This window comes from Thermobia domestica, chromosome 3 (genome assembly GCF_964235325.1).
Source record: "Thermobia domestica chromosome 3, izTheDome1.hap1.1, whole genome shotgun sequence".
In the NCBI taxonomy this organism is placed as follows: Eukaryota; Metazoa; Arthropoda; class Insecta; order Zygentoma; family Lepismatidae; genus Thermobia; species Thermobia domestica.
In genome coordinates this window covers 209303984-209331981 of record NC_137456.1, presented here as the reverse complement: position 1 = coordinate 209331981, position 27998 = coordinate 209303984, and the positions used below count along the sequence as shown (strand labels likewise).

General features: G+C 34.1%; 1 protein-coding gene across 2 annotated transcripts in view; it reads left to right on the top strand.

Moving 5' to 3' along the window:
• Window positions 1-27998, top strand: part of LOC145680944 (heat shock protein 110-like) — a 241511-nt gene that overhangs the window by 205871 nt on the left and 7642 nt on the right. For both annotated transcript variants that reach the window (XM_081752153.1, XM_081752152.1), the window contains one exon: window positions 12273-12422. In XM_081752153.1, the coding sequence (XP_081608279.1) occupies window positions 12273-12422 (150 nt within the window). The remainder of the gene's footprint in view (window positions 1-12272; window positions 12423-27998) is intronic.

Here is a 27998-nt window from a genome sequence, read left to right as displayed (position 1 = left end):
AAATCACAATTAATAAAACAATGAAATCATTTGATTATTCAATGAAACTTAAAGACAACTGAGTTCAAATGCATAATAATTTAGTATTCTTTTTTGTAGCTTGCCTCTTACGAAATTACCATATTACAACCAAATCTTTGTTAAAAAACAAACCTAAACAAAGTACGTAGTGCATTAAACAAAATACAAAGGATACACAGGTATTATAGATTTCACAAGAAATACATATAGGTGTCGGAACGAAATAATAAAAAAACAAGAAAAAAACATTCAAAATAGAAGAATCAGAATATTTTTGTATGTGTTGTAGGATTTCGGGGTATGTAAGAATTTCTAATACATAAACCGTAAACAAATAATAATGTACAGTGATTGATGCTTTAAAACTTAATTTAGTTTGTGACAAAACTCGCTATATAAGTCTTGGTTTGTGTGGAAACTTTTATAAATAACGCCTTATCAATTTGAATAGCAATTGTAGGGAATATGAGCGGTGTCTCAGTGGTAGAGCGTTCAACTCTAGTGCATCACATCCCTGATTCGATCCCAGTTTGCGCCAAGTGAACTTTGAGGTGGACAAACACCGCGTGCCTGGGTTTTCTCGGGGTTCTCCCGTTTACCCTTATTTTATTCATTTCTCATCATCACCATCTCCTTTAGCCTAGCCGGCATAACCGCGGGACGTAAAACTTAAAGATTTCATTTCGCTTTTTCCTAGTGAATATAACGAAGAAAACAATCGAACCTTCTTTTTTTTTTGGTTAAGCTGGGAAGCATGTCATAAAACTCCAACGTGAAATTTCTGTTAAATGTTGATTCTAAACATGTTGTATGTAAATCAGCCTTCTTTGCCTGAAACGAAGTTTTATTAAATTACAAGCCAAGTATTCAATATATTATACATATCGTAGTTTCGTGGTTAACTTTCTCACAAATCGTTGATTTCAATTGTAATTTTCACGGATTTTAGTAACCAAACTTCTTATCTCACCCTCTTTTCTCACAAACTTTTCTTTTTACCACATTTTTTTGGTGATATGTTGAGATATAATTCAGGTCTTCCCATAGTACAGAATGATAAGGCACGTCATTAGACTGAAGACAACAGACATGGGGCCACAATTGTACACCCCCATACTCATCACATACAATCGCTTTTTCATTGACAATTGCACATTACCAAAAATTACTCCTTGACAGACAATTCCTGCAGGAATGTGCAAACACACTAAGTTTATTTATATTTCCAACGCAACCTCAACCTAACAAAAAGCATATTTACACTGTACCTAAGTTCTCTTTATGTTAAAAGTAAAATATAACTTTACTTTCCATAATTTTGTGTTCTGTTTCCGTTGTCGTCATGTAAAATCCAAAAATGTATATATTTCTTGATATTCATAACACATCGTTTGATCCTATATTTTGGTTCGTTAATTGACTCCAACCAAACTGAAATTTTAGTTAGATAGTTTAAGATATTATACAATACATCGTGCTGAATTTCGAGTTTCGTATTGAATCTTTCTCTAAAGAAGCCTCTAACATTTTCTTGACCAAGACCAATTTGCCAATCGATAGATTACGTAGTATTCGTCTCTGATTATACATTTTTCTTTTCTTGTCCATGCTGCAACTATATTTGCATCAACTATCTCTGTATTTGAATCCTTGCCAGCAGCTGAATCCAAAATACCAAGATCTATAATCTATTTCACTTCTGGTTATACATTTTCCTTCTCAAAAAGATTTTTCTCGATGTGTTGCCGGTTTGGGATATTAAGCTAACACTCATTCTATATGGAACTTGATCAATGTAGTCAGTTTATTTAGTCTGATTCTGATTAATATACAAACGCAATATTAGTCATACCATTTTATTGTGACGTTCTACAAAATTTGAAATCGGCAAATATCTTGATGTAATATTGTTTTGAATCCCTCTACTAAAAAGAAATTTTTGAACGTAATACTTATAAAATGACTTCCGTCATCACGTGTAATTTTAGAGCAATAACCATAGGAAACAAAATTTTCGTGAAGTTTCTGATAATTTTCTAATCCAATTTTCTCAAGGGTTCTATAATTAAATCTACTGGTTGCATCTCTTAAGACAAAATATACTTGAACCCTTTACTATTCGTCTATGGTTCAGTCGTATCTAAACAATAAGTTAGGTTCGGATATAATATTTTTCTAGAATGGTATTGGTCATATTTCGGAGTATTTCGGCCATTCGTTTGCTTGCGAATGCTGCATTCCCTTACATATAATCGAATGATTAGAACATATTGGGTCAGGTATATCTGGAAACTTTTATTGGCAATCGTACGAGCTATCCCACTGTGACCACCAACTACGACCTCATCTTGATGAAAGCAGAGAATAGAAATTTTTAAAGACAATGAAACACTAACTCTAAGGCCTCGCCTTTTCTTTAGTTTGCTTTAAAAAACATATTCTCTCAGATACTTGTCTTTTACCTGCTGTCCATTTTCAAGTTTCACAATGATTCCTTTCAAATTTTGATCGTTTCTATGCAATTTATATAAATGATCATGAAATAAACAGTGTTTCCAAAAGTTCACATATAAACTACGATTTCTATTTCTTCAAACTCATTGATATCTTCTGAAGGAGGTCAAAATTCTGTAAATTGTTAAACACGACTTAAGACTCTGCCAAGTGATTGGATCTTGACCTCAAGTGAACAATATTGAATTGATATTTGCCTAAGCGTTCAATTAAATATCAATATTTACGTTGTCTTACGATTTATGAGAATCCAGGACGAGTTATCACGAAATACTGTAAATTTCGTAAACAAATACATGTCAGATTTCATAAGCACAAGACAGAGGGCTCGAACCTCAAGCTAGAATATGTTTTGAATGATCATTTTCGTCATATTGAGACAAAATTGCACTATAGCTTTTAAATATCAACATGTGTTATGAATGATTCACGACAATCGGGAACTTTGATGACAACATTATCAACTGTTACATCCTTAAATTTCTCAAGAATTTCATTTTCAGTTTTCAACCATTTGAAAAAAATCTTGTTAGACTTAAGCTTATACAAAGGAGCAAATAATTCAGAATATGAAAGTAGGAATGTCAAATGATATGAACAAAACCCTATTTGGCGATCCAAAGAGCGTCTGCTATTAGGTTTCTTCAAATCACGATGAATGTCGGCTCTTTCAGGATCTATTTTGATCTCCATTAGAAAATTCGTAACCCAGACACTTAATTTTATTCTTATATAAATGTGTTTGGAGGTGAAAGTGTAATTCCATATTCTTAAAGCCTAGATAAAACCTTTTCTAACACTTGTTTGTGAATCTATATCATTCAAATGAATATAAATATCGTCTACAAAGATATCCAAATTTTCATCAATGAGATTACTAAATATTTTATTTAATACACTAATTAAATCACATCCTGAATGACAAAAATACATTGGCATTTTTTGAAATGCAAATAACCTAGTTTGGATTGCAAAAACAGTTGACATTCTAGGTTTAGGAGAGAGCTGGCGTCGAAAATTTGACATCTTGAGATGTAACCGGGAATAAATCTTATGGTTGCCTATATTTACTATTGATAATTCATCATATGGAGTTGAGAAACTTGAGTCTACAACCTTGTTAACATGAGAGCAGTTAACAACTGGCCTTTATGTCTTATATCTCTGTTATACAAAGATACACAACGATACATAAGGGAAGCTGCTAATTTCCTTAACTATATCCTTTTCAATAAGATCATCTATAAACAAGTCGAATTCTCTTAGTTTCTGTTTACATAGCGGATAAGGTTGCTGCACAGAAGAAATTTTATCTTACAGCTGTATCTCATATTCACATCATTTAATTGTCAAAAAATGATCTTAAGTAATATTTAAATAACGTTCAACAAGACATTCAATTCAGGAGTAAACACATTTGTGGTAATGTCAATCTCACCTTTTGTTTTATTCCCTAATAGCATTTGAGATGAATAAAGCCCGCAGTCATGAACCTCCATCTACATAGTGACCCCGACGAATCTCCACCGACTGCAGATTTCGCTACACCCAAACTTGACCCTTGAAGTCTGTAATTACTCGTAGTCTATTCTCAATCAACGGGTAAGTTCTTCAAAACTTACCGCTAGATGCAGCATTGCTCCCCTCACTCCCCTCTCTAGGACCTCTGCCATAGAAGAAAGCTGACGTTGATCCCTCATGAAGATTTGTGCAATGGAAGACTTGGAGAGAAATTTTGTTCTACTTTGAAACATCTATATAGGTGATGTTTTGAAAGATTTTTTAAATAGGAAAACATATGTTTTCTTTTAATAACCAACGAATACTTGGCGAGAAACAAGAAACGGATTGCCAACCAACAGTTCGATTTTGAGTTTGTTTATAGATGCAAGCCAATCAATAAATTTACAATGTTTTATAAAAAATGTAATCTAAACAATTTAGCACTAAGGAACTATTAAATCCTGATACTGTAATGTAAACCTTTTTTACACGAGGATTACACATCTTCTAAAGTTTATTTAAAATTCAGAAACAGCCATATACACTGAAGACGTGCTATGTATGTACTATAAAATTCACAAGTTTCGTGACAAACTGAAACCATCATTTTTGTGACTTGTAATTGACTATCTCGTTGATCAAGAAACGAATTATGTACTATTGATTATATTGTTTTTGTGTCGTTTTTAAATTTATACTAAACTGAATGGTGAATATTCTGCTCATAACAAATAACCAGTATATAAGCTCTTACTAGTAACATTACTTTCTCAGGGAAATGTTCCTTTTCCATTTCGAAACACGCCTGATTTATAAGGAGTTTTTACCTGCTGATAACCAAAAACACAAACAAAGTATTATATTCAAAATTGCCGTATGATCGAGCAAATTCTTAGTAGCCGAGTTTTATTTTCAGGTACTTGAAAAGGAACAAGAAATTTCTGACGTCAGGGATACCCGAATTGGAAATCACCGTACATATTTATGATTCAGATATTTCCTTCCTAAAACGTTTAAAATACTAATCTTTTCTTGCACAAAAACTGTTAAGGGTTCGCGGATTCTCATGACACAATCCAAATTGTCCTGCATAAGATGCATTCTTGTTATTATATAAACGAAATTTTGCAACAGATTATTTATTGCAAATAACCGACCAATCATTGGTAGTATTAAGCAAAATTCGAAATTCCTTGTAAGCTTCATCTTCCAAAGGATTAAAACAAGAGTAATTTCTATAGGTGCAATGTAGCTTGGAACAATAAATCAATTTTCAAAAGAAAACTAAAAAAGTATTCTGTTCTTATCATCTACCCAAGGTATCTCTTGTAATTGGACTTGAATAGACCTATACATAGTTTCCATTTAGTGTTTTTCGAATTTAACACGTAATCTAGAATCAGAAATAGATTGGATCAATCCTTATACATCTGCGTTGTTACTACTTGAAATCGAAAAACTTTCATCCTCTCATCTGATTGGTTTACTACAAATATGTCTGTCGTAACAACTATCTGAATTTCTATGCTTTGCCTAAATTGGAAACACTAGAAATACAAGTACTTGCACTAGTTCCCAATAACAGATGAACGTGAGGTTTTACTATACAAGTTACTCCCTTTCTCGCGCTCATGAACGTTACTGGTCTGAAGGGCCTTTTTATGCATAAAAAGGTCTTCAGAATTAGTAATTTTCATTGCCAAATTATTTCTTGAACTTTCTCTTAAGATATTTTGATCTGTCCCCTGATCATTTACACAAGAAACTATATTTTTATTTATTATACATTCTCCAAACATATGATCTGTGCACGCTACACATGAAGTAACAGTACCTTCCTCCGAAGAGCTATCATTTAACTATCAAAAGGCATGAATCTGTCCGATTAGGCCATAATCGTTTTAATTTGAGAATAATCGAGCCGAAAAGAATTTTAATTTCAAGCAATTTCAAGACGGGGTACAATTGCCTATTATAACCACCGGCCATGTGGCAATTTGATTCCGATGCGTGCACCTATCTGAGCTTATAGACAACCAAGTTTGATATGCAAGATAATTTATAATTATTTTATTAAGTGACGAAATTCGGTATATAGGTCTCGGGTGAACAAACATAACAGAAATGTTTCTTGTTTGGTTCAACTAGAAATAATGTCGCAAAACTCCGAACATGGAATTTCTATTAAATTTTGATTCTAACTATACTATATATAAATCAGCCTTCCTTGCCTGAAACGAAGTTTTATGGAATGAGAAGCCAATTATTCAATCAGTATAATATACATATGATAAGTTTTTTATTAAATTTCTCACAATGTCAGTTCAAATTGCACTCTGCTTCCTTTACTTTCAGCGTTCACAAAAAATCATTGGATTTTGATTGTAATTTACATGGATTTTAACAGCCAAACTTCTTTATTCACTTTTTTTCTCACAAAACTTCTTTTATTTATGCAATAATTTTCTTTTCTGTAAAACTTATTGACTCGAATATACCACACAATTAAATTTAATGCAGAAAAAAGTTACGTCCGCATTACTCTTTATTTTACATATCGAACGGACGTAATATCAGCAAACATGGTCTTACAGTGGATTTTCCGCTAGGTGTCAGCATCTATCAGACTACACCAACCAAGAGCAAGTGGAGGATTGTCTTCACTCTGAAGGTTGGCATGACTGATTCCTGAAACAGCTGTCGTGTCACATAATATACTGAATCTTATTTTTAACAACAAATATTTATTTTAAATACCTTCACCGGTTCACGCCACAAGTTCAAATTAGTTGAAAATGTGGCTTGCTTCTTGCATCCTTAGTACATTATTAAGTAATGTTCTTTCGCAACTTGTTGTATAGAAATCATTAAATATATTAAATCCCACTTCCATATAATATACATCCCACTTTCAAAAAATGTGCAAAATAGGGACAAGTTTCGTATATTTTTTTCCTCTTATAGAGGAAAATTTAATTTCTGGACTTTTGCCTTTAATTGTATCACAAATCCTACATTTGTGCCAAATTTCAGTTTTCTATCTGTGATATTTTCCAAAGTAGAAGCTTTGCTCTGTATATAATTACATACACACTAATTGTTTGCTGAGCAAATTGAATAAGTGTTACAGTTCAGCAACTAACTTTTTGCTTCATCAGACACTATGAAATACAGGATAACTGTACAGTTTTCCATGTTTACAGGAAGTATCCTATTACAGCAGTTCTCAATTGTTTCAGCCGCGGAACTCTTTTTGAAGCAAAAATTTCTTGTGGAACCCCGAGTGTGTTAAGTTTTATCTGTCTATGTTCTGAATATATATATATATATATATATATATATATATATATATATATATATATATATATATATATATATATATATATATATATATATAAAAAAAACTATTATGTCTATTATGAATAAAATATCTATGAAGAAAATAAAATTGCATTATTTATTTATTTATTTAAAACTATAGTAAAAAAGAACTTGACACAATATTATTTAGTACTGAAATCTATAAAATGATATAAGAATTGGTTTGTTAAGATATTTGAAAATGTTGTAACATTACATCTACTTCTTGCGACTGAGTTTATGAATGTCCGGCGTTACAGAAGTAAGTTCAAGACGCATCATCTTATGTGTCGAAATGAGCTCGATATTTAGTATTCGTAGCCTTGTACCACGAAAAGACGTTTTCACAAAGATATGTCTAATAGCTAGTAAGGCCAATTTGCTTTTTAAACTTAATGTCGAAAAAATCCTCCCCGAACTTATTCCAAAATTCTGAAAACAGTTTTCTTTTAAATGGTAATCTGACAGTGATTGTCCGAATTACCTCATATTTTGATGCAGTGAGAGCTGGTTGTTTTGACGTTATTGAAAATGGCATTACAATCCAATTAGGATTCTTCCGAATTGATTCCTGAGTGTCCATTCGGAAATGCCATTTCAAATTTTGAAGCAAATTGTTAAGATGTGGTATTTTTTTCTGGCAGTGATTCATCCATTGTCATGTTATTTTCTTCTAATACTTTGAGGTCATTGTAAAATGTCAGATTTTTATTCTCAGCACTTTCTATGTAGAATGCTATATTTTTCTTAGCGTGGCAATTTTGTCATTACTATCGAATATCATTTTCTCTTTTCCTTGTATAGGTATGCGGAATTCTTTCATTTTGGAAAAGAATGTCTACCAAGGAACGTAATTTACACAACTATTCCTCATCGTTCAAATGATCAACTAGCACTTTCGATCATTGAGAAGTGTAAAGAAAATTCCGTTCGAAGTTTAAGTAAGGGACATAAAGCTTCGCCTCGTGACAAGTACTGTACTTCTGTGTGTGATAACAATGACTTGTATATACTTCCTATATCTTTCCACAGTATTTTGAGCAGCCCACCCTGAGAAGGTCATGCCTTAACAAAGTTGATATTTCTGATAACATTGTCGTTTTATATATATATATCACATATCACTGGGAATTTTTCTCGTTCTTGCAGTTATGCTTTTACTAGTTCAAGTAGCTTCTGTTCTTCACGTCAGTATATCACGATCGATCGATACTACGATATGCTCATGTTGACAGATGCTACTTGATGTCAAATTATTATTAATCATAAGGTTGGGGTACCGGCTAGATAGGAGGTAAAAACGCAATTTGTTGTATTTTCTGTCTGAACACAAAGTTACATCGCTGGGTTGCGCTCTTAATAGTGTGTGAGAAATCAATGTATCCAATAAATAAGCAAATAAATATAAATAAAATAAAATGTCACTAAGAAAATCGTATAAAAACATTTTTAAAATGTCCAGGATTATAGTTTCTTTCATTTATTTTTTTTTAAACAGAATAAATTGTTTTATGGGGAAAGTAAAAACGTATAATGTGCCAGAAAAACGTTAAACTTGTAGAAAAAATGTTAGATCTGGCAGCCGAAGTTAAGTTATGGAACCGCTCTTCTTAACCTTTAGGACACGAAGTAACTATATTTAGTTACCTAAAAATAAGGCTTGGGATACGAAGTAACTATTTATAGATACCTTGCAGTTTGCCCACTAAACCTAATTATTTTTTTTAACTTTCTGAGTATCAAATATATACACTTGCATGTGTTTTATTCAGGAAACATACTAGGCAACTGCTGAATACAGAAATTATGTCGTTATTGTTTTTTTAGAGTGAACGAACGTGACTGTTTGTATTTGTCATACAAGCTCTTTAAAACGCATTTAAATTTTTAAAGTGCGCAGTTTTGTTCTCAGAGGTTTAACACAACAATAAGTTAATTGTTGTGAAAGAAAATATAAATAATCAGTCAGGAGACGTTTCCCTTCCAATCTTGGTGCCAGGGACGTAATTCGTAATAGAGGGTGTGGGGGGAGAGGTCTTGACCTGGCTGAGAAAGAAAGATTTATTTCTGCACGTGGTAACAACATAGAGTGATAAGAGAGTTTGTTTGGGTTTCTGGGCTCCTACAGCCCCTGTAAGACGTAGAGATCGCTGTTCTTTTCATATGTGTGTTGTTAGTCTGAACTGAGTGTTGTGAGCGCGTTATTTCCTGCATACGAATTTTAATTTAACATACAGTAGAATCTACCTTTACGGACCCTAAAATTTGAAAAGTTGTTACCGTTGGTTTTACTTGTGAGACTTTGGTGTTCCGTGTATTAGTAGAAATGGCATCGAGAGATGTTCTCGGTTCAGAAGACATTCGAGACGAGTTGGAAGCAATGAACACAGATTCGGAGTGGGATGAAGAACAAATTGAATTTCCTTTCTCAGACAGACGAATTTAATTTTGATGACTTTGATGATTCTCCCACCCCCTGATCCTTGATTACAGTGATCGGGCGCAAACCATACTAATTATGAAACTTTCATGCATTCTCCGTAAAATGCTTCAACTTTCGTGAGTCTACTGCTATTAGAGCCTGAGCTATGATCATTTGAAAATAACCCGCATTTTTGTCCTAATCAGTGGCATAGTTACATTATAATTTTGAGGAATTTCCTAATTATGCTGTATGTATTTTATGTTAACAATGCTGTTATATGTTATTGAGAATATATCAAAAAACATTTTGATGTAAATTTTATGCTCATTGTCAACTTCTAGGGCGCCAGAGGGGGCCAGAACCCAAAATATTTATAAGAAAAATTGTAAAACTTTTGTTTTTCCCCACCCCCTAATCCTTGGTTACAGTGGTTGGGCGAAAACCATATTAATTATGAAACTTTCATGTATTCTCCGTAAAATACTTCAACTTTTGTGAGTCTACTGCTATTAGAGCCTGAGCTACGATCATATGAAAATAACCCTGCATTTTGTCATTTTTGTCCTAATCAGTGGCGTAGTTACATTATAATTTTGAGGAATTTCCTAATTATGCTGTATGTACCTTATGTTAACACTGCTGTTGTATGTTATTGAGAATATATCAAAGAACATTTAGATGTACATTTTATACGCATCGTCAATTTCTAGAGCGGCAGAGGGGGGACGGAACTCAAACTTTTTGTTAGAAAAGTTGTAAAAATTATGTTTTCCCCCACCCCGTAATCCTAGATTAGAGTGGTCGGGGGATAAACCATACTAATTATGAAACTTTCATGTATTTTCTGTAAAATGCTTCAACTTTCGTGAGGTTACGACTATTAGGGCCTGATTCACAGCCATTTGAAAATAACCCTACATTTTGTTCAAAATTGGCGCCGTATCCCAGGCTTTATTTTTTTTAAAAGGCTCCGTAATTAAAACGTTAACCCTGTTGTTGCACAGGGACATTAAAGTCAAACAGACTTTTTTATTATTCATATGTAATCTAAGTAAATAAAGCAGATTTATTTAAACAAAAAGATCTGGTTTAATCCAAATAACCGGGTTCTTGGTTTCCTTTGCCGAAAAAAGAATCATAATTCTTACCAACTTTGTTGGTGCCTCCAGCCAAAATCAATACTGTTATATTGGACAGAGAATAATAGTAGTAGTAGTATAAATCCTGTTGTATGAACTGTTGATATCTGACAAGAGAACGAAACATAAATCCAAATTTACCGAACACACCTTCTTCGCAAAACTGGTTTAAAACATCCGTGACGTAGTCCTGTTTAATGAGAGAATTTTGAAACTCACCAAGATCGGCTGTGTAATGTAATCGTGCTCCATCCCAATTGACACAAAGGAAAATATTTTTAATAAAATAGTAATGGGCATTTGTTTCTGTGTACAAATGAAGAATGACAGAACAAAAAAAATATTTTTAAATATGGAGTCTGCAACTCTGATCGGGTACATGGGAGATCTTACAGTATGTGGAATGTAAGTCAGAGTTAGTTTTTTGAATCTCTTCCAAATTACAATTACTAAGTATGAATATTGATGGATATGTAATCGAATTATTTTTACAGAATAAATTAAGAAATTCAAATGAAAGAAATAGGTTAAGCGGTGTTGGCTACGTGAATGATTTTTCACGTTGCAAGGTATTTAAAATTGTGTAATTTTGAGTGTAAGAATGAGAATGAATGATTATGCAATGGCGAATTCGTTGTTATATTGCCAGCAATATTTGTACCTCAAATCAAAATTAAAGAATACCTTCAAAGTGAAAAATCACTGGACTCTCCTAAGTCAGGAGAGGGAGGGGGTGAGTCGGTTTCACCGCCACTGGATATCAGCAAAGCTATAATTGCCATATTACCAACACAGGCCATGTTAAAGAACACTTTGGGCCCTACATTCGAAAAACAATCTTCACACCTATATTCGGAGTAGCTTTGTATGTTTTAATTCTTTTTAGGCATAGAAGTTGGGGCGCAATATATAAAAAAGAGAAGTTACGGATTAATCCCAAGATATTTTCGAAAGCAGTTATCTTTTCGCATTGAGAGTATATACCACTGAGACTTGTTGCGAATTTTATTTTAATGTTGGTTTCTCCAAACAAATTACTCTCTTGTGTGAATCCCGAAAGATCTATTTTCGATTCGAACCATGTGAATTTGTGGTGGCTATCATGCTACATGTAAATTTCCTGTAAATTTTCCTGTTCCTTCCAAATGTCCTAGTATCGCTATTTCTTTCATCGTCGTTCGTTTGTTACCAACTACCTATTTTAGACAACCTGTAGAACTTTAAATTTTTTAATATATAGTTTCCCATTTAAATCTTGATTAATATTTCTTCAAAGAGAAGATTTATCATGATACTTTGGTCATTTTCAGTGGCCGTAGAAACTTAAGTAACCAAGAAGACAGAGATGCAACTAGAAAAGGAAATATTGTGGAAACTCCAAGATCAGAAAGATGTTCTAATGTACAGAATGAGGAAGGTGAAGCAACTAGTCAAGGAACGATAGTTTTCTATTATGCAAGGTAAGTATTTTGCAATATACTAAAACTAAAGGCTAGTCCGAAAATGTTTGCATTAGGCTTAATTTTTTTTCTTCTTTTATTTTCTTTTTTCTTTACTATTCTCTGTTTCACATAAGCGGATTGGAAAAAGATTTTCCTCCCACCACGCTCAAGTACAGGTGAATGTTGGTGTTCGTCTTCCACCATCAGCCCCCGCACACGGAGGTATAGAGTGTATCTAAATATGTCTAAGCCTAAATAATAAATTACAACTTTCATAATAACACTGCGTATTTTAAAACACTTAATTACATTTACCTGCATTAGTGAGTAAGTAGCATATGTGTCATTTTAATGTAAATTTTATTGAACAGTTGTATTGTTTATTTTCCTTCTTTTTTGGCAGTCGGGGTTATGACATAATGTTGGAATGGCAAGGGATGTCAGGGTTGGTAATTGAATTGGTATTTACTGCTTTGATACATTCATTTCATAATATAAAATCGGAAACCAAGTACAATATGTATGGGTAAATTATCGGTGCGTTAAGATAATAACAATAGAACCTGAAATAATAATAATAATAATAATAATAATAATAATAATAAAACACTTCTTGTATACATTTCTTGTATACATTTCTTGTATACATTTCTTCTTACATTAAAAAGAACCAGAAGAAAAATAACCAAATGTATACACACTGATAATAGTGAATAAATGCGTCTCGCCCCTGGCGCCTCAACTTAGGCAAATGCCCTGGTTTCTATTGATTATTTTTCAATGAAATCATTTTCCTACGTTTTTCTCTTCGTACGTGAACCTGATGTGATGGTGGCAAAGTATATATATATATATATATATATATATATATATATATATATATTTGTTTGTTGTTTATTAATACGCGGCGATAAATTTACGGTAAAGCATAATACATAAAAGATTCATCAACATTGAAGTCTTCTGAGTTTATTAAGGGGGAATATTTGTTATGGTGGACTTAGAAAACAATTCCAGATTGATGGAAGCCTGACACGAAGTAGTAACTACAGATGCTACGTAATTTGAACAGGCCCATGTCTGAGTCTGCCGTTTCAAGCAAAATTATAATATTGGAGCTTAACCATCATAGTGAATTTGACGCCCCTAAAATCCCCTAAAATTTGTCGCCTTGTGCGGTTGCAATCCTCACCCGGCTCTTTCGTTGGCCTTGAGTTTAGCCAATTGATAATAGAGGAAATTGACTTTTGAATTGTTACTTGATTATTTTAATTAAAACGGAGTTGTCAACAGTGCTGACGACCGTTGATGGGGAGGGAGGGTAACAGAAGTTTAGAAATGAAATGAAATCTTTGAGTTTTACGTATCGCAGTTATGCCGGGAAGGCTAAAGTAGACTGTGACGACGAGAATGAATGAAACAGTGCAAAGAAAAAGTAGGAGAAAACAGAAGAACTCCGAGAAAATCTTCAAAAACAGTGCTTGTCCACCACAAAGCCCACTAAGCACGAGCAGGGATCGAACCACGGCCTTATGCCCCAGAGGTGAACGCTCTACCACGGAGCCACCACGGCCCCAACAAAAGTTTTTAGTTCTCACAGAACTCTTGTCTCGAGGTCAATGCAATTAATGGGTGCTATGCATACTTGAATTTCATTATTTTCAACAGTATGGAGAGTTGAGTGAGAAAAGCAGGGCAGTTCATCATCGGTATTTATAGCTATCAGAATTTTATTCAACGTTGGCAATTCATTACGGGAAAAGACCTGATGTACCTTTGATCGAATTGCCGATTTCATGAAGTCGTCATAGTTTTCCGAGAGGGGAAATACTTGTACGCGTATTTTTGGGACTTCTTAATTTATTTTCATTAAATTTAGCCTCCCGCCTACTTCTATAAACAGTTGCCTTTCCTACACTTGTCTTGTTTCCCAGTCATGTCGGCGTATTGTTCAACAGTTAAATTAGGGTGTTGTTCTCAGAAAGCATGGAAGATATTCAAAATGCAACGCCTCTCACCACTTCGTAACGCTTTCCCGGGCTCATGTTTTATCGCAGAACTACTGCAAGCATCATGAATTGTCGCTTCACAAAGCACTAGATACGCAATTATTTACAATTTAATATGCACTAAAATTTGTTTCAGATAATATAAACTATACAAAATATAATGGATACAAAATACAATTTAATATGCACTAATTTCACACGACACTATATATAATATAGTTGCCACACACGCTAAATTCATACAATATTTGCACAGGTCGATAGTCTGCGCACTCGATACTCAGACAGCCAGAAGATTACCTTCCTTGAAATTGTAAATAAAGACAGAATGTCGACAGGATTGGTTTGCTTTCTCTCCCGATTCTTAAGTGAAACAATGATGGAAATTAACTTTATAACGAATTAGTTCTTATTTCTAGAAATGCAATTTAATAAATAGGACTAAAGCCAAAACTTCAATACATAAATAGTAAAAAATACTTTTCTTAAAGACAAAAATTAAAAACAGTAATTGTTTGTTATTCGGGGTTGACAGGTAAAAACAGCAGTGCTTTCTCGCCATCAGGTGCGAGCGAATTGACGTACGAATTTAGTGTGAACACGATTCTCTTTATTAGAAAAGCTTCCCTCCCTGTGAAGGTCAACGACTTGCTTTCCCCTCCGTATTGGAGAGTGGTGGGAGGAAGGGGAGTTTCCTATCAGGTTGCCTGGAATAGATTTTAATATCTGTTCGTCCATTACGTACACTTTCTAAACGAACAAATTATTCAACAACAAGATTTGTTTCTAACTGAGTGAAACATTAAATATCTCGCTTCTTTCCTGGAGAGCGTCAACTCTAGATCTTTAGAAACTTTTATAAACTGTCCTCTAATGTTAATCCAATGTTCTCGGGTTTGCTGCCAGAGTGAGTGTTGCTGTGCTGAGCTTTCGTTACCATACAGCGGCAACATCTTCAGAGCTGTGTTGGAATGTGCTTGTCGTACAATTTATATTGTAGTTGGATTAATAGTAGACGCCAGCAAAGCTTCAAGATCATATTGTCCTGTAATGTATTTGCCTTGTACTAAGATCATTATGGAAAGCAGCAATTTAATTATAGTTTATCGATTACATCCATTTACATTTACAATATCTTGAACAGATTGCAGAGAAAGTGTACAATTTGCACAACTTCCTGTACTTTGATACTTTAAAAAATACGAAGTTGAACGTAATCTCAATGGTGGGGAAATTTTGTCCTTTGAATAAAAATATTGCGGTTCGTATTCATATTTTCATTCATTGATATTAACATCTTTACACTGGCCAGAAAAAATAAGATTAATCTAACACATTTCATATCTTAGAAGAAGATAAGACATAGGTCAGCGGATGTAATTTTTTGTTTTATTATTTATGTATGTATTTATTTATTTATTTATTTATTCATTTGTGTGTGTGTGGGGGGGGTTGTTTTCCGGTTTCTGATTGTCTGGAAAAATGTCTTTCTCAAAGTGTTCGAGATTTTGCAGTAAAAATGGTTAGGTGTATAGTTGCCACATTGCATACAAAAATAAAAGAACTGTGGTAGTAAATAGAAAGACCAATCCTAATAATATACTGCACAGTCTAAGTCTGTGTGACACACAAATAGATGTCGCTATCTGCGCTATCGGGTGTTAAACTACAATATGTGAATACTTTGTCGGTTTACAAGTCGTAGTAGTACCTAAGACTACATTTTGTTTCAACATGGAATAATGGACAGGCGATAAAGGACAGGACTCAGCGCGGTTGGATAAGTGGCTGGTATCTTTATTAAAGTGGATATGAAAATAAATGTGAAAAAGAAAACTGTTTTATAGCTTAAGCAGACAACATTGAGAAGATTTATTTTCCCCATTTAAGCAACACAGAAATTGTAAATCAGCTAATCTATTTTATCATCTTTTTTGCAATCTTGAGCCGCCTATAGAAAATCTCCCTCTATAGTATAAGTAGTTTTACATGTAATTACAAAAATGAAATAGAATAGAGCGTAATAAAAATTATCTTTACACAGTCATTTTTTTTTTTTTTTTTGTGAAAATGAACATAAATAAATCTTATATTCCTCAAATTACAGTACTGGGTGTAACTTGGTAAGTTGTAGCTGTCAAGATTTTTTCTTTCTTTCTTTTCTGATTAGTGACCTCTTCTGAAGAAAGAAAGAAAGAAAGGAAGAAAGAGATACAAAAATTTGTAGTTTTGTATTTTATTATTTCTTTGATTTGTTTTAGTTTGGTTGCCAAGACGATGTATTAGCCGCATAAAATTGGCTTGTATTGTTTTTTTTTAAAATAACACAAGAATTTGACTTAAAATTGGTTTATTAAGTACCTAACATTTAAAAGTATGAACACTATTTAACTTAATATTAATTTCAAAATATTTGACTTAAGTACCATAGTAAAAATAATTATAGTGAGCTCAGAAATTAAACCAATTAATTACAAATGAAACCTCGTTAAGTCTACTAGTCTACTGCCTGGCTCAAATAACTCTCCTATGGGATTTTTAAAGTCCAAATTAGTGTTATGTCTTCATATAAAAGTTATTTCATAGTTTCTGACTCACTACACAATACATCGAAAGCGTTTAATTTATCCCAGAAATACTTGATTTCAGCTAGTTTTTAATTTCTTCTGAGGCAGGAAAAATTGTGTTTCGTGATTCAATTTATGACAGGTATGCATAAACGTATTCTAAGTGCGATTTAAATTTGGATAAACATCTTGCAAGGAATGAAACTTCAGAAATTTGGAAATTCTTTGCAGTTATTTCTCCTATAAATGGCGTATGTACTACTTTTGAAATTTGTTGTACTTTTCAAGAAAAGCAGAATCAAAATTGTTTTCGTATGTAAATTTAAGACTTCTAGCATTTTTTCTTAAGGTTTCCTCACTATTTGTCTTGCTGTCAATAAATTTATCGACAGTAGAATCTTTCTTGAAAGTCGTTATAAGCATCTTTTCTTTTCTTGAATTCATTAATGAACGTATCAATGATTAATGAAAAAGTTTATCCTGAGATCGCATGTTCATTGAAATATTCTTCACATGACTCACACAGATCTCGTACCACCAAAGCACTTATAGATCCATTTGGAATAGCTTTATTTGTTTTGGAATCCTGTGAAGTATAGCACACACCATAAACGCTGTTTCAAATCGCTGAAGTTGTCGAAGAATTCCTTGAGTGTTACACCTCGTAGTTGGTAACATCATTGTATATGTATGTCAAAGTATTTTGAATTGCTTCCAAAGAGTCTCTTAAACTTTGAAAGGCTCGTCTCTTTCCAATCAATGAGTTGGACATACTTTCTTTACAGTCTTCTTCTTAAACATTCCTTTCATGAAGCACTGCCATCTTTTAGTAGACTTTGTGAAAAATAGAAAAGGAGATACGCATCAAACTTTCCAGAAATTGCGTCCTGGAAAATAGGATAATCAGACATCAGCTTCAGAAATGCTAAATATAAGTCCCCACAGATTATATCACGAAAACTCTGCATAGTATCCTCATTATATTCTATGACTGTAGAGGATTCGTTGTGTAGATACTGAATAAGAGATTTGGATGGTACAATCATATGAATCTAATATATATATATATATATATATATATATATATATATATATATATATATATATATATATATATATATATATACACAATGACCCTACTTCCAGTAACAATCAGTGAATACCTACATTGCTTGACACATTTAAATTTACTACAGCAGATTTATTTACCTGCGGTGGTAGTTTGTCTACCAGAAACACTCCACTGAACTTCTTTATTCGTATCCAACGTAGTAGACGTTTAATAGCGGCATCTGTAAGCGCTATTTTCTACTGCTACGGCTTGAACCACTTGCACGTTGAGAGAGAATTACAGTCTCAATTATCTGATCATAACATTTCTGTTCAGCTAGCTCTGCTTTGTTCTTCTTCGTTCCTATCTCTTGTCATAGGAATCGCAGCTGACTCGGCTTAACTCCCTTACCCTATCAGTCTGCGTACCAAGAGCAGCTAACAAAGTCGGTATGGTAAAAATAAAACCGCCAACTTTTTGGTCCTTAAATCTATTTAGTTGAAGTAAGCTCAGTGTAAGTTCAGTATCACCTCTTACCTTCTACACACACTTTGAGAACTGGTATTATGTAAATCAAATGTAGTTTGGTGCTACTCCAAACTAAACACCTTTTACCTTCATTCTGCTCACTTCACAACGCTGCAAACTACAATCTTGGTTCATAGCTAGAGTAACTCCTAATGCCGCTAGTTTTTCACTAATATTGGCATCATTGCTAACAACACGATCAAACGTTTTATATTCCAGTTCCTTAGCTGCTGTATGGCTAGCATCCAAGTTCTTTAAGTTTTTATATGAAGTGTCATGCTCTCTACTGTACATACCTGATCGAACCTGTTAATTACCTGGTCATCTGTGCCTAATCTTTCATCGAGACGAATGCCTGGGCCACAAAACTGGCAGCCTGTAATACAGATCTCGAATAGGAGATTATTAATCATACCACTACCTTTATACGTCTTCAAAAATCTCGACAGCACTACGCTAATGATCTTATTAATTAGCCCATACTCTTAGATTGAGATACAATGAAGTTTGATAACCAAGACGCAGTTATATTGGAAGGATTACTTCTTTTCGTTGCGGAAAAATCGATTTCCTCACATTATCTCCCCGGCAGTCTCGAACAATCGATCTACAAGCTTCCTGATACCATCCGTCCAGATGAATTCCATTAGCAGCCGTGTATTTTTCACAATTTCTTCCCAAATATCTTTTCACTCACTTCGTGTGTTCTTTTTTTTTTTAGTTCCAGCGAAATAAGTTTGACACTCTATTGGTGATACTACACCAAGGGGTGATAACTTCCCCCCCCTAGGGAACTTTTTCCACTATATTAGAAGTGTTCCTTAGGGTCCTTAGAATAAAAAAATAGTTGTTGGTCAATATATAAGTGCAACACCTGGTTCCTGGGGCCTTAACCCTTTAGTACCCGTGTATATTTACAGACATCGATGGGAACTATTTAAATTACCTTAGATCAGACGGTTAGTGCAACACTGGAACAAGTTATATCTCGATCGATTTGTAAGATTGCAGCTTTTCAATTTACGTAATGAATGGGACATTTCTGTGTACAAAGGAAAACTAATTGAGGGATATTTAAGAAAATTTCCCTTAAAAGTCCCTTCTCGCGATTCTTTTATTTATTACGTGGCAACACTGCAAACTAGGTGAATAATAAAATGTATTTATGTGTCCTTTTTTATGTTCAACCTAAATTGAAAATTTCATCTTGATCCATCAAATAGCACCAGAGGAAATATGTTTCTTATAGTTTTCATAGAATTCGTAATAATAGATTTTCAGGGAAGTATGAGTATGACTTTGTATCAATGTTCTGTTTTATTTTTCTATAGAAAACAAGTTATACAGATTATTCTAGTTGATTTTCTCATTCGTTATATTTTTGACAGATTCTCAGTACCGAGAAACCCCCAAGGAAGGTTTTATGGTTTGTTGGTCCATGGTATAATAGAAAATATTTCAAAGCAATAATTTTACTGTTATTCGGTTCCATTATGTTCCTTTGAAAATACTTGTGGCTTTGGTATTCTACAATGAATACACTTCCAAACACGTCTGCTGGTATGTGAAGTTATCAAAACGCCTCTTGAAGGTATTGTGTAGGGCATGTATTCTTATTACATGTGCACACAAATAATCGCACTTAATATAGTACGTAATATGTAGTTTTTTAATTGCCGTAATATTAAACAATTTGTTATGTTCTTTGTGCTCGTGTCTGTCTATAAGTTGATAGTAGCACATTCGCCCTGAAATCCACGTGTTCTTAGTTTTTCTGGAGAATGACAAACAAAAAGAAGCCAATCAGACAGATGACATCTGCAACAAGAAAAGGCATTACTGTTGTGAAAAATAGAAAATTCTGTGTAATACACTGCATAAAACGAAACTGATATGAGGACAAAAATTTCATCAAAAAAACTTCCTTAAAAACTTTCAGGCCAAAGTACTGCGGGAAGAGATTAACATTGCAATAGTGCACCATTTAAAATCAATCAATGTGCATCCAAATTCCTACAAATACGACACAAACACGGTCTGTCGCTGAGACTACCAGTTTCAGAAAATTATCACGATTGCTAAGCCAGTCTGCTGAATCATATGTGGCGGAAAATTGTACACTCTCAATGGATAATTCACTATATTTGGAGTGTACTGCTGTACGGCAATATGTAGCAGACATCCTGTTTAACGATAAGCAGTGCGAAATAGAGCTAAAATGGGGATCACGAGAAAGGGTGTTTCATGGGAAACTAGTGACATGTGTCACTAGATTAGCTGAACGTGTCATTAGAGGAACACCTATTCGATAGGAAGACGAATCACTATTGTTACAGATTCAAGAAGAAGTGGATTTCATTGCAGCCGAAATGAGGTACCACAACTTGTACCAAATCGCCAAGCTGAAATTGTTCATGGAAGAAACTTCCCTAAAGAAATTCATTGACAGCGAACATCTGTTTACGGCCCATTCTTCTTTAATGGAAACACGGTTAACAGTCAGCAGTATATCGCTACGTTACAAAATTGGTTGTTTCCGAGACTGCGCGAAGAACACTTCATTTTTCAACAGACGGGGCATCCCCTCACTGGAGTCGCCAAGTGCGTGAATATTGCAGCGACCACTTCCCCCTTACCCCCACCGAAACCAAGTTAACATGGGTTTTTATTAATACCTTATCGTCAACTTGGAAAGATACTTCTCTTCTTCGTTTCAACATTAAGCGTCTCCTGTGATTCCATGCCTTCTCCATATTTTTCATGGCTTAATGCCAGAGCTCTTTGGTGGTTTTTCCACCTAAACCTAGGTCTGAGATGGCCCATCGGTTTTCTAAAGAGGAGTAATTCGGACGTCCTAAAATATCTCGATAGAACTCATCTTCAAACCAGAATGTTCACTTATGTTTACTGTATACTACAAATCAGGAATAATGACGACCACAAATGTTGCGTATCGGCTAATATGCCCGAATAGAGGACTTTACTGTTTTTATAAATCTCTCCGTGGTATTTCCACCGGGATGATAAGGGCTGAGTTGTAAGTGCTTTATGCCATGCCCAATCAAAAAGTTTTTGAAATGGTCGGAAATAAATACTGAAGCGTTGTCAGTAGACATTGCTTCAGGATAACCTAAACGAGTAAATATATCCGACATTTTTATTGAAATACTCATAAAACTCAAACTTCTTAGATTCTCAAGGACCACAAACCGGCTGGCATTATCAACACCTATCAGAATGTATTTATAACCCATGGAACTGGGAAGGGGACCAATGATGTCAAACTTCCAATAACTTCCTATCCTCTTATTATACTCCGAGACTAAGAGATCCATTTTTCTCTTATTGTCTTCTTTTGACAATTGGCACGTGTGGCAGATCCTAACATATTCGCTCACTTCCTCTTTCATTTTCTCTCAAGTAAATTTCTTCGTAAGCTTCTTGAGAGTACGGTACGTCCCAGAGTCTCCACCCACTAATTTATCATTATGATAGTATTCTATCAACACTCTAGTTAGATCTTTAGGGTCGACGATCTTATAAGGATTGTGAACCGAGTTTGTTTTTCATCAGTATCCCTTTATTTAGGATATATTTTTGAATGGACTCTCCCTTACCTATTCTCTCCATCAACGAATTCAGAATGGGATCTGCCCCTTGTAATTCATCAATGGATTCTTTTACCAAAGGTAGTCTCCATTGATGTGCCAATCTCAAATTATTATTAAACACGGGTAGACGCATTGGACCATCAATTAAATTAAATTCAAAAGGATAATATACTCGTGTAAGAATATCTGTGATCAAATTAGCGTTCGATCTAACATGCCTAATTTTAAACGAAAATTGGCATAATGTCTACTAATGGTCCATACTTCATTAATCTTTTTGAATTGCTTAGAATCCACGTAAGCGCTTTATTATCAGTTAGGACATCGAATTGCTTCACGAAATACATCCTGAACCTAGCAATAGTATTTACGATACTGATGAACTCTATCTCATAAATACTACGATGCTTGTCAGCTTCTGAGTTTTTTTTTACCAAAATACGAGACAGGTTGTAATTCCCCTTTATCATTATATTGTGTCAAGCACCCTGCGATGGATCTCCCAGACCCATCGACATTCACAACGAAGCGCTTGTTGAGGTCTGGTGTTTTTAGAACTATGTTTTCCAACAACTTTTTCAATTTATCCAAAACCTTTTCGTGTTCTAAGGTCCAGAAAAAATTTTCTTTATTAGATTTGAGCTCAGTCAATGGACCCATAAGCTCCTGCATCTCTGGAGCCAACTTGGAATAGTAACTAAAGAAACCCAATATTTTCATCAATCCACGCCTGTTCCTCGGAGGTGGTATATTCTTTATTGCGGAGACTCGTGCGGGATCGATTTCCATTTGATCACCCGAAATAACGTATCCCAGATATTTAATCTTCGTTTGAAAAAACATACATTTGTCTGGGGATACCGATATATTATGTTTCCTAAAACGATACAATACTTTAAGAATAGTAAGTTTATGCCCTTCTACAGTGTTAGGAAAGATTATTACATCGTCGAAGTACGTTTTGACCTCTTCCCCCTACAAATTTCCAAGTATCTTAGACATCACTCGGGATAAGATGTTACTCCCAGTCTTAATTCCAACTGGGACTCGAGAATATTGGTATAATCCCTTTGGGGTGACCAAAGTGGTGGTCTCTCGAGCTTTCATCCAGTCCTATCCGATTATAGGCCCGGCGCAGGTCTAGCTTCGTATACAGCTGCATATTAGCTATCAGGGTGGATGGATTTAAATCAGTCTGATTTAAATCACGATTTAAATCAAGATTTAAATCACGATTTAAATCAAGATTTAAATCACGATTTAAATCAAGATTTAAATTACTTGATTTTTTAAATAAAAATCATTGATTTAAATCAAATTCCGAAATAAAATAATTTAAAGTGAAAATAAGTAAAATCCCTTTTCTGTTTTGTTATTTCGGTTACGGAAGTTAATAATCATAATACAATGAGAGACAAATGTACAGTATGTACAGCATAGTATGAAAACAAGTGTCATGCACAGGATGATTAGGGAAAATCCCGTTTTGAACTGGTAATGGAGCAATCCTGCTTTCTTCTCTTCGTAACAATGGGTTTGGGTTTTTAAATCGTTAAATATACCAACGGGGACATCACCATCGACATTTAAGACGAAAATTCTTTCGTGTGCGCGTCTGCTTGTTTGTTCCCAGATAATAGGGCGTATTTAGAGGGGTCCTATCCCCCTCTCCGATTTTTTTAAGATTTATAACTTTAGGCGAAATTTATGTATTCCGTGCAAGCTAGTTCCAATTTTTTAAAAATATGCCCCTACCAAATATCAGTATCAGTAACTTTTGTGAAAAAGTGTCATTTTGATAAACGTTGCTGTACTTTTCCTTAATGTTTAACGTTTTAAATTATATTACCTATTTTTATTCTATTAAAAATCGAATCTTCATTATTCGATTAAAAAAGTACAAATAAACTTTTTTACTTCTGTTTTTTTTAAGACTCGAGCATTGTAGAACATGCTACATATGCTTTCATACCTTTCTGCGTCGAGACATAGTGTGTGATGACATCACAAATTTAAAAAGATATTTTTTGTTATGCCCATTATTCTTATTTTTTTGGCAATCTTACATTTTGCATTCAAGAGACTGAAATTTTGCACACTCGTTCAGTGCAGTCCTTAATATTTTTCAGATGTTTTCAGATCTCTGCGTGAAAACAGAGGGGGAAAGGGTCCAGAGAGAAAAATGTAAAAAAAATAATAAAATAGCTTTTTTTGCGATTCAGATGGAGACATGAATTGTACCGTTTGCAAGGCTGTTCTATTCTGAAGAGAATGATGAACGAAACATGATCCGAGGATAAATAGGGATGTTTCAGGAAACTGTTAACTGAGATTCTGTTTTATACATGAATCTAGGGTATTTGGGGGATATTATTTTTCGCGGGCTTACTTTTGCACCTAGAAGATTGAAATTTTGCACATTTATTCAATGCACTCCTTAGCATTTTTCAGTGTTTCAGATCTCTACCGTAAAACAGCGGGTTGGTCCAGAAGGGTAAAAAGTAAAAAAAGGATACCTTTAACAGAAAATCTTTTTTTTCGTGATTTTTCCGCCCCAGATACACGATGGAGACATTTGAATGGTACGATTGAAAATCTTTTTTATTCTGAAAAGAATAATGTACAAAGTTTTATGTCTGAGGAAATTTTTATATTACATGCGGGTTATCTGGGGCATTGTGGGGATGTTCTCAGCTCATTGTTAAATATTTTCCCCGCCCTGTCTATTCAAGATAGCTTGAAATCTTACACACACATTTAGTACACCCCTTAGTATTTCCCAGTTGATTTTGAGATATGTGCGTTAACACAAGGGAGTCCAGAGGTGATCAAAATTTGGAAAAAAATCAGAAAAATCCCATTTTCTTTCACAATTTCCCGCTTCAAGAACGTGATAGGGAAATGTGAATGTTACCGTTTCGAAGGCTATTCTATTCTGAAGAGAATAAGGTATGAATCATGATTCTAGGATAAATAGGGATGATGATGAAGCTGCTTGACTGAAAGTTTATAATATACCTTTTAAAAAAACGCTATAATTTAAAAGGGTTAAGAAACATTGTTTGTGATTGATATGGATTAACAATTGGGGATTAATTCAAAATTCAACCCCAGTACTTTCACTTAAATGGCATAATTAGCATTTAATACTAATTCCTAATGCTTTTTCTTCAGTTCGCGATTTGTAATTTATGAGAAGATTTGATTTAAATCAAAAAAATCGATTTAAATAAAAAAATCAACAAAAATGATTTTTATAAAAAAAATCATGATTTTTTCCACCCTGTTAGCTATACTTGCAATACCCTCATCAATATTTGGAACCGGGAATGGATCATTAACAATCAATTCATTCGCTTTAACATAATTACCCACAATATGATATGTATTATTTTTGTTCTTAAATAAAAACAACTGCTAGCATAGTTTGAATGATCTACTTCCACGAGTATTCCTTGCCTAACCAAATCCTGAATTTGTTCTTCAAAAATTTTTCCTTATCCTTATTAACATGAAACGGATTCTGTTTGAAAGGTTTATTCTCGGTTATGTATAGCCTAACAAAAAAACCTTTTATACAACCAACATTCTCCGAAATATCGTCTGAATAATCATTCTTAATCAGATCAATGAATGATTTGACATCTGAATCTCGATAACTCCAAGCGTCAACTGGTTTTTCCTCGTGTATGCTCGATTGGTTTTCCACCTGTTTGGTTCGATCACGCAAGTCCCTTTCACCCTTTACAGGATCCGCAAAATACTTTTCCGGTTCAACAAAGCATGAAAATTTTCGGATTGTTCTACATCATCTGATATCTCGGATGAACTCCTAACCTCCTCTTTAAAATTATCTTCTTCCTTGGTCAACATGTTTCCATCTTCTGTTTTTCCACATGAATCCATTCGTTTATCGTCTAACATCTTATTTTTATTCTTTGATTTCTTCTTCCCATTTGCCGTTCTTCACTTGAATTTAGTATCCGAAGACGACGGGGACTTCTCTTCACTAACAGGTATGGACATCTCGATTTCTAACCAACAAATTATCTTGCTGAAGATTCGAGATCCTATCACCGCTATTATCTAAGGCTGTCGAGATCATAGCCAAGTGTCTCTTTCAAGATTTAGTTTCCAGATGAACCATTGATGCATCAAGAATCTCAACATCTTCCGAAGACCTGTTTAATTTCAATTCACCACATTCCCCCGAACTGAAATATCCTTTCCATCCGAATGGCGACGACCTTCTAATTAGATCATATTCAAGTCGATTACGCAATTCAAGCAGCTGCGTAGAACTTGGGGCATCAATGCACAATAACTGTTTTTCAAGATCATGGAGATCAATATCACACTGAATTTCCATCTCGCGAAGTCCTATCTCAAATGTGTCAGCTCGAAGAAAAATAGAAGTCAAACCGGAAACATTTTGCTTAGCATTATTCATTTTACGGTTATAAAAGTTCGCAAATTTCCTTCGGCCACGATAATCTCCTGAATTCTGGACTTGTTGCAAAGATTTCCCAGAAGGGGCATTGACAGTTTGCGTCTCAACTTCCTTTAGGTTGTGTTCGACTCCACACTTCTTGACTAACTCCAAAGTGACTAAATTGAAACTCGAACCACCATCGATGCACACGTTGGTCGGAACATCATTTATCATTCCAAAAACAAAGGTTGCCACCTTATCCTCAATATCCGCAGGAATATTTATTGCAGACTTAATATATCCGCGCAACTGAACCGAATTATTTTTTAATTCGACACCCGGGATAATCGAAATCCTAGATTCATCCTTCATATGATCTGATTTATCCTTTTTATCCTTATTCCCAATAGGCACCGAACAATCAACTGATTTAAAACTTGAACCAACAGAAAAACTATTATTAGATATAGCTCTCTTTCCTATTCTCTTATTAACACTCATCATCTTATTACATTCCAATTGTTCTTTAAAGTTGAGTACATATCGTTCGGAAATTTCCAATAATTCCATTCGGGATTACTAGAAATATAATAGTTCAACTTTCTAAACATATGACTAGGGTTTATTCCATTTACTATTATTTGAACCAAGTCCCTTTCATTCTGATAAAAATTAAGAACGTTCATCAAGATGATGATCGCTTTGACATAATCATTTGACATTTCAATCAATCCTTGCTTTCGATAAACCCTTTCACTGATAAGTGAATGAAAACAAACCGGATTGATAAATTTAGTTATTAGCAAGTTCTTAAAATGCATCCAATCGTAATTATCATTTAAAGCACCTGTTACGTGTTTCAAACAAATTCCATCACACTTCGATAGTAAAATGGATAAAACCATGCTAAACGAATAACAAGTATCCATCAGAATTTCCTCTATCATCGCTAGAAATTCAGAAATCTGTAAACTATCATTACCATTTACATTCTTGAAATCAGATAACTTATTTTCTAGACCAGAGAAGAATTTCTGATGCGTGTATTTCAGCATCATCTTTTGTTCTAGATTTAAATCAAAATGAACTTGATTTAACGGAGGATTATTACCCAACTCGTTTACCCTAGATAATCGATCCGCATTTCCGAACCCTACTCCAGCGGTTTGATTCCTACTAACATTCGAAAGATGACCTATACGAGGCGTAGAACTAAGAATATTGGATACCCGTTTATAATATTTACCGAGTTCTAAATATGGATTATTATTATTAGGAACCTCATTTGATCTAGCATTCTGAAATAGTGACTCTAATCTCCCATTCGAAACAGATGGTTCCTGAGAAGTAACCCTCGGATCAACTCTTGTATTACTATCACTGGGAACATTGCCAA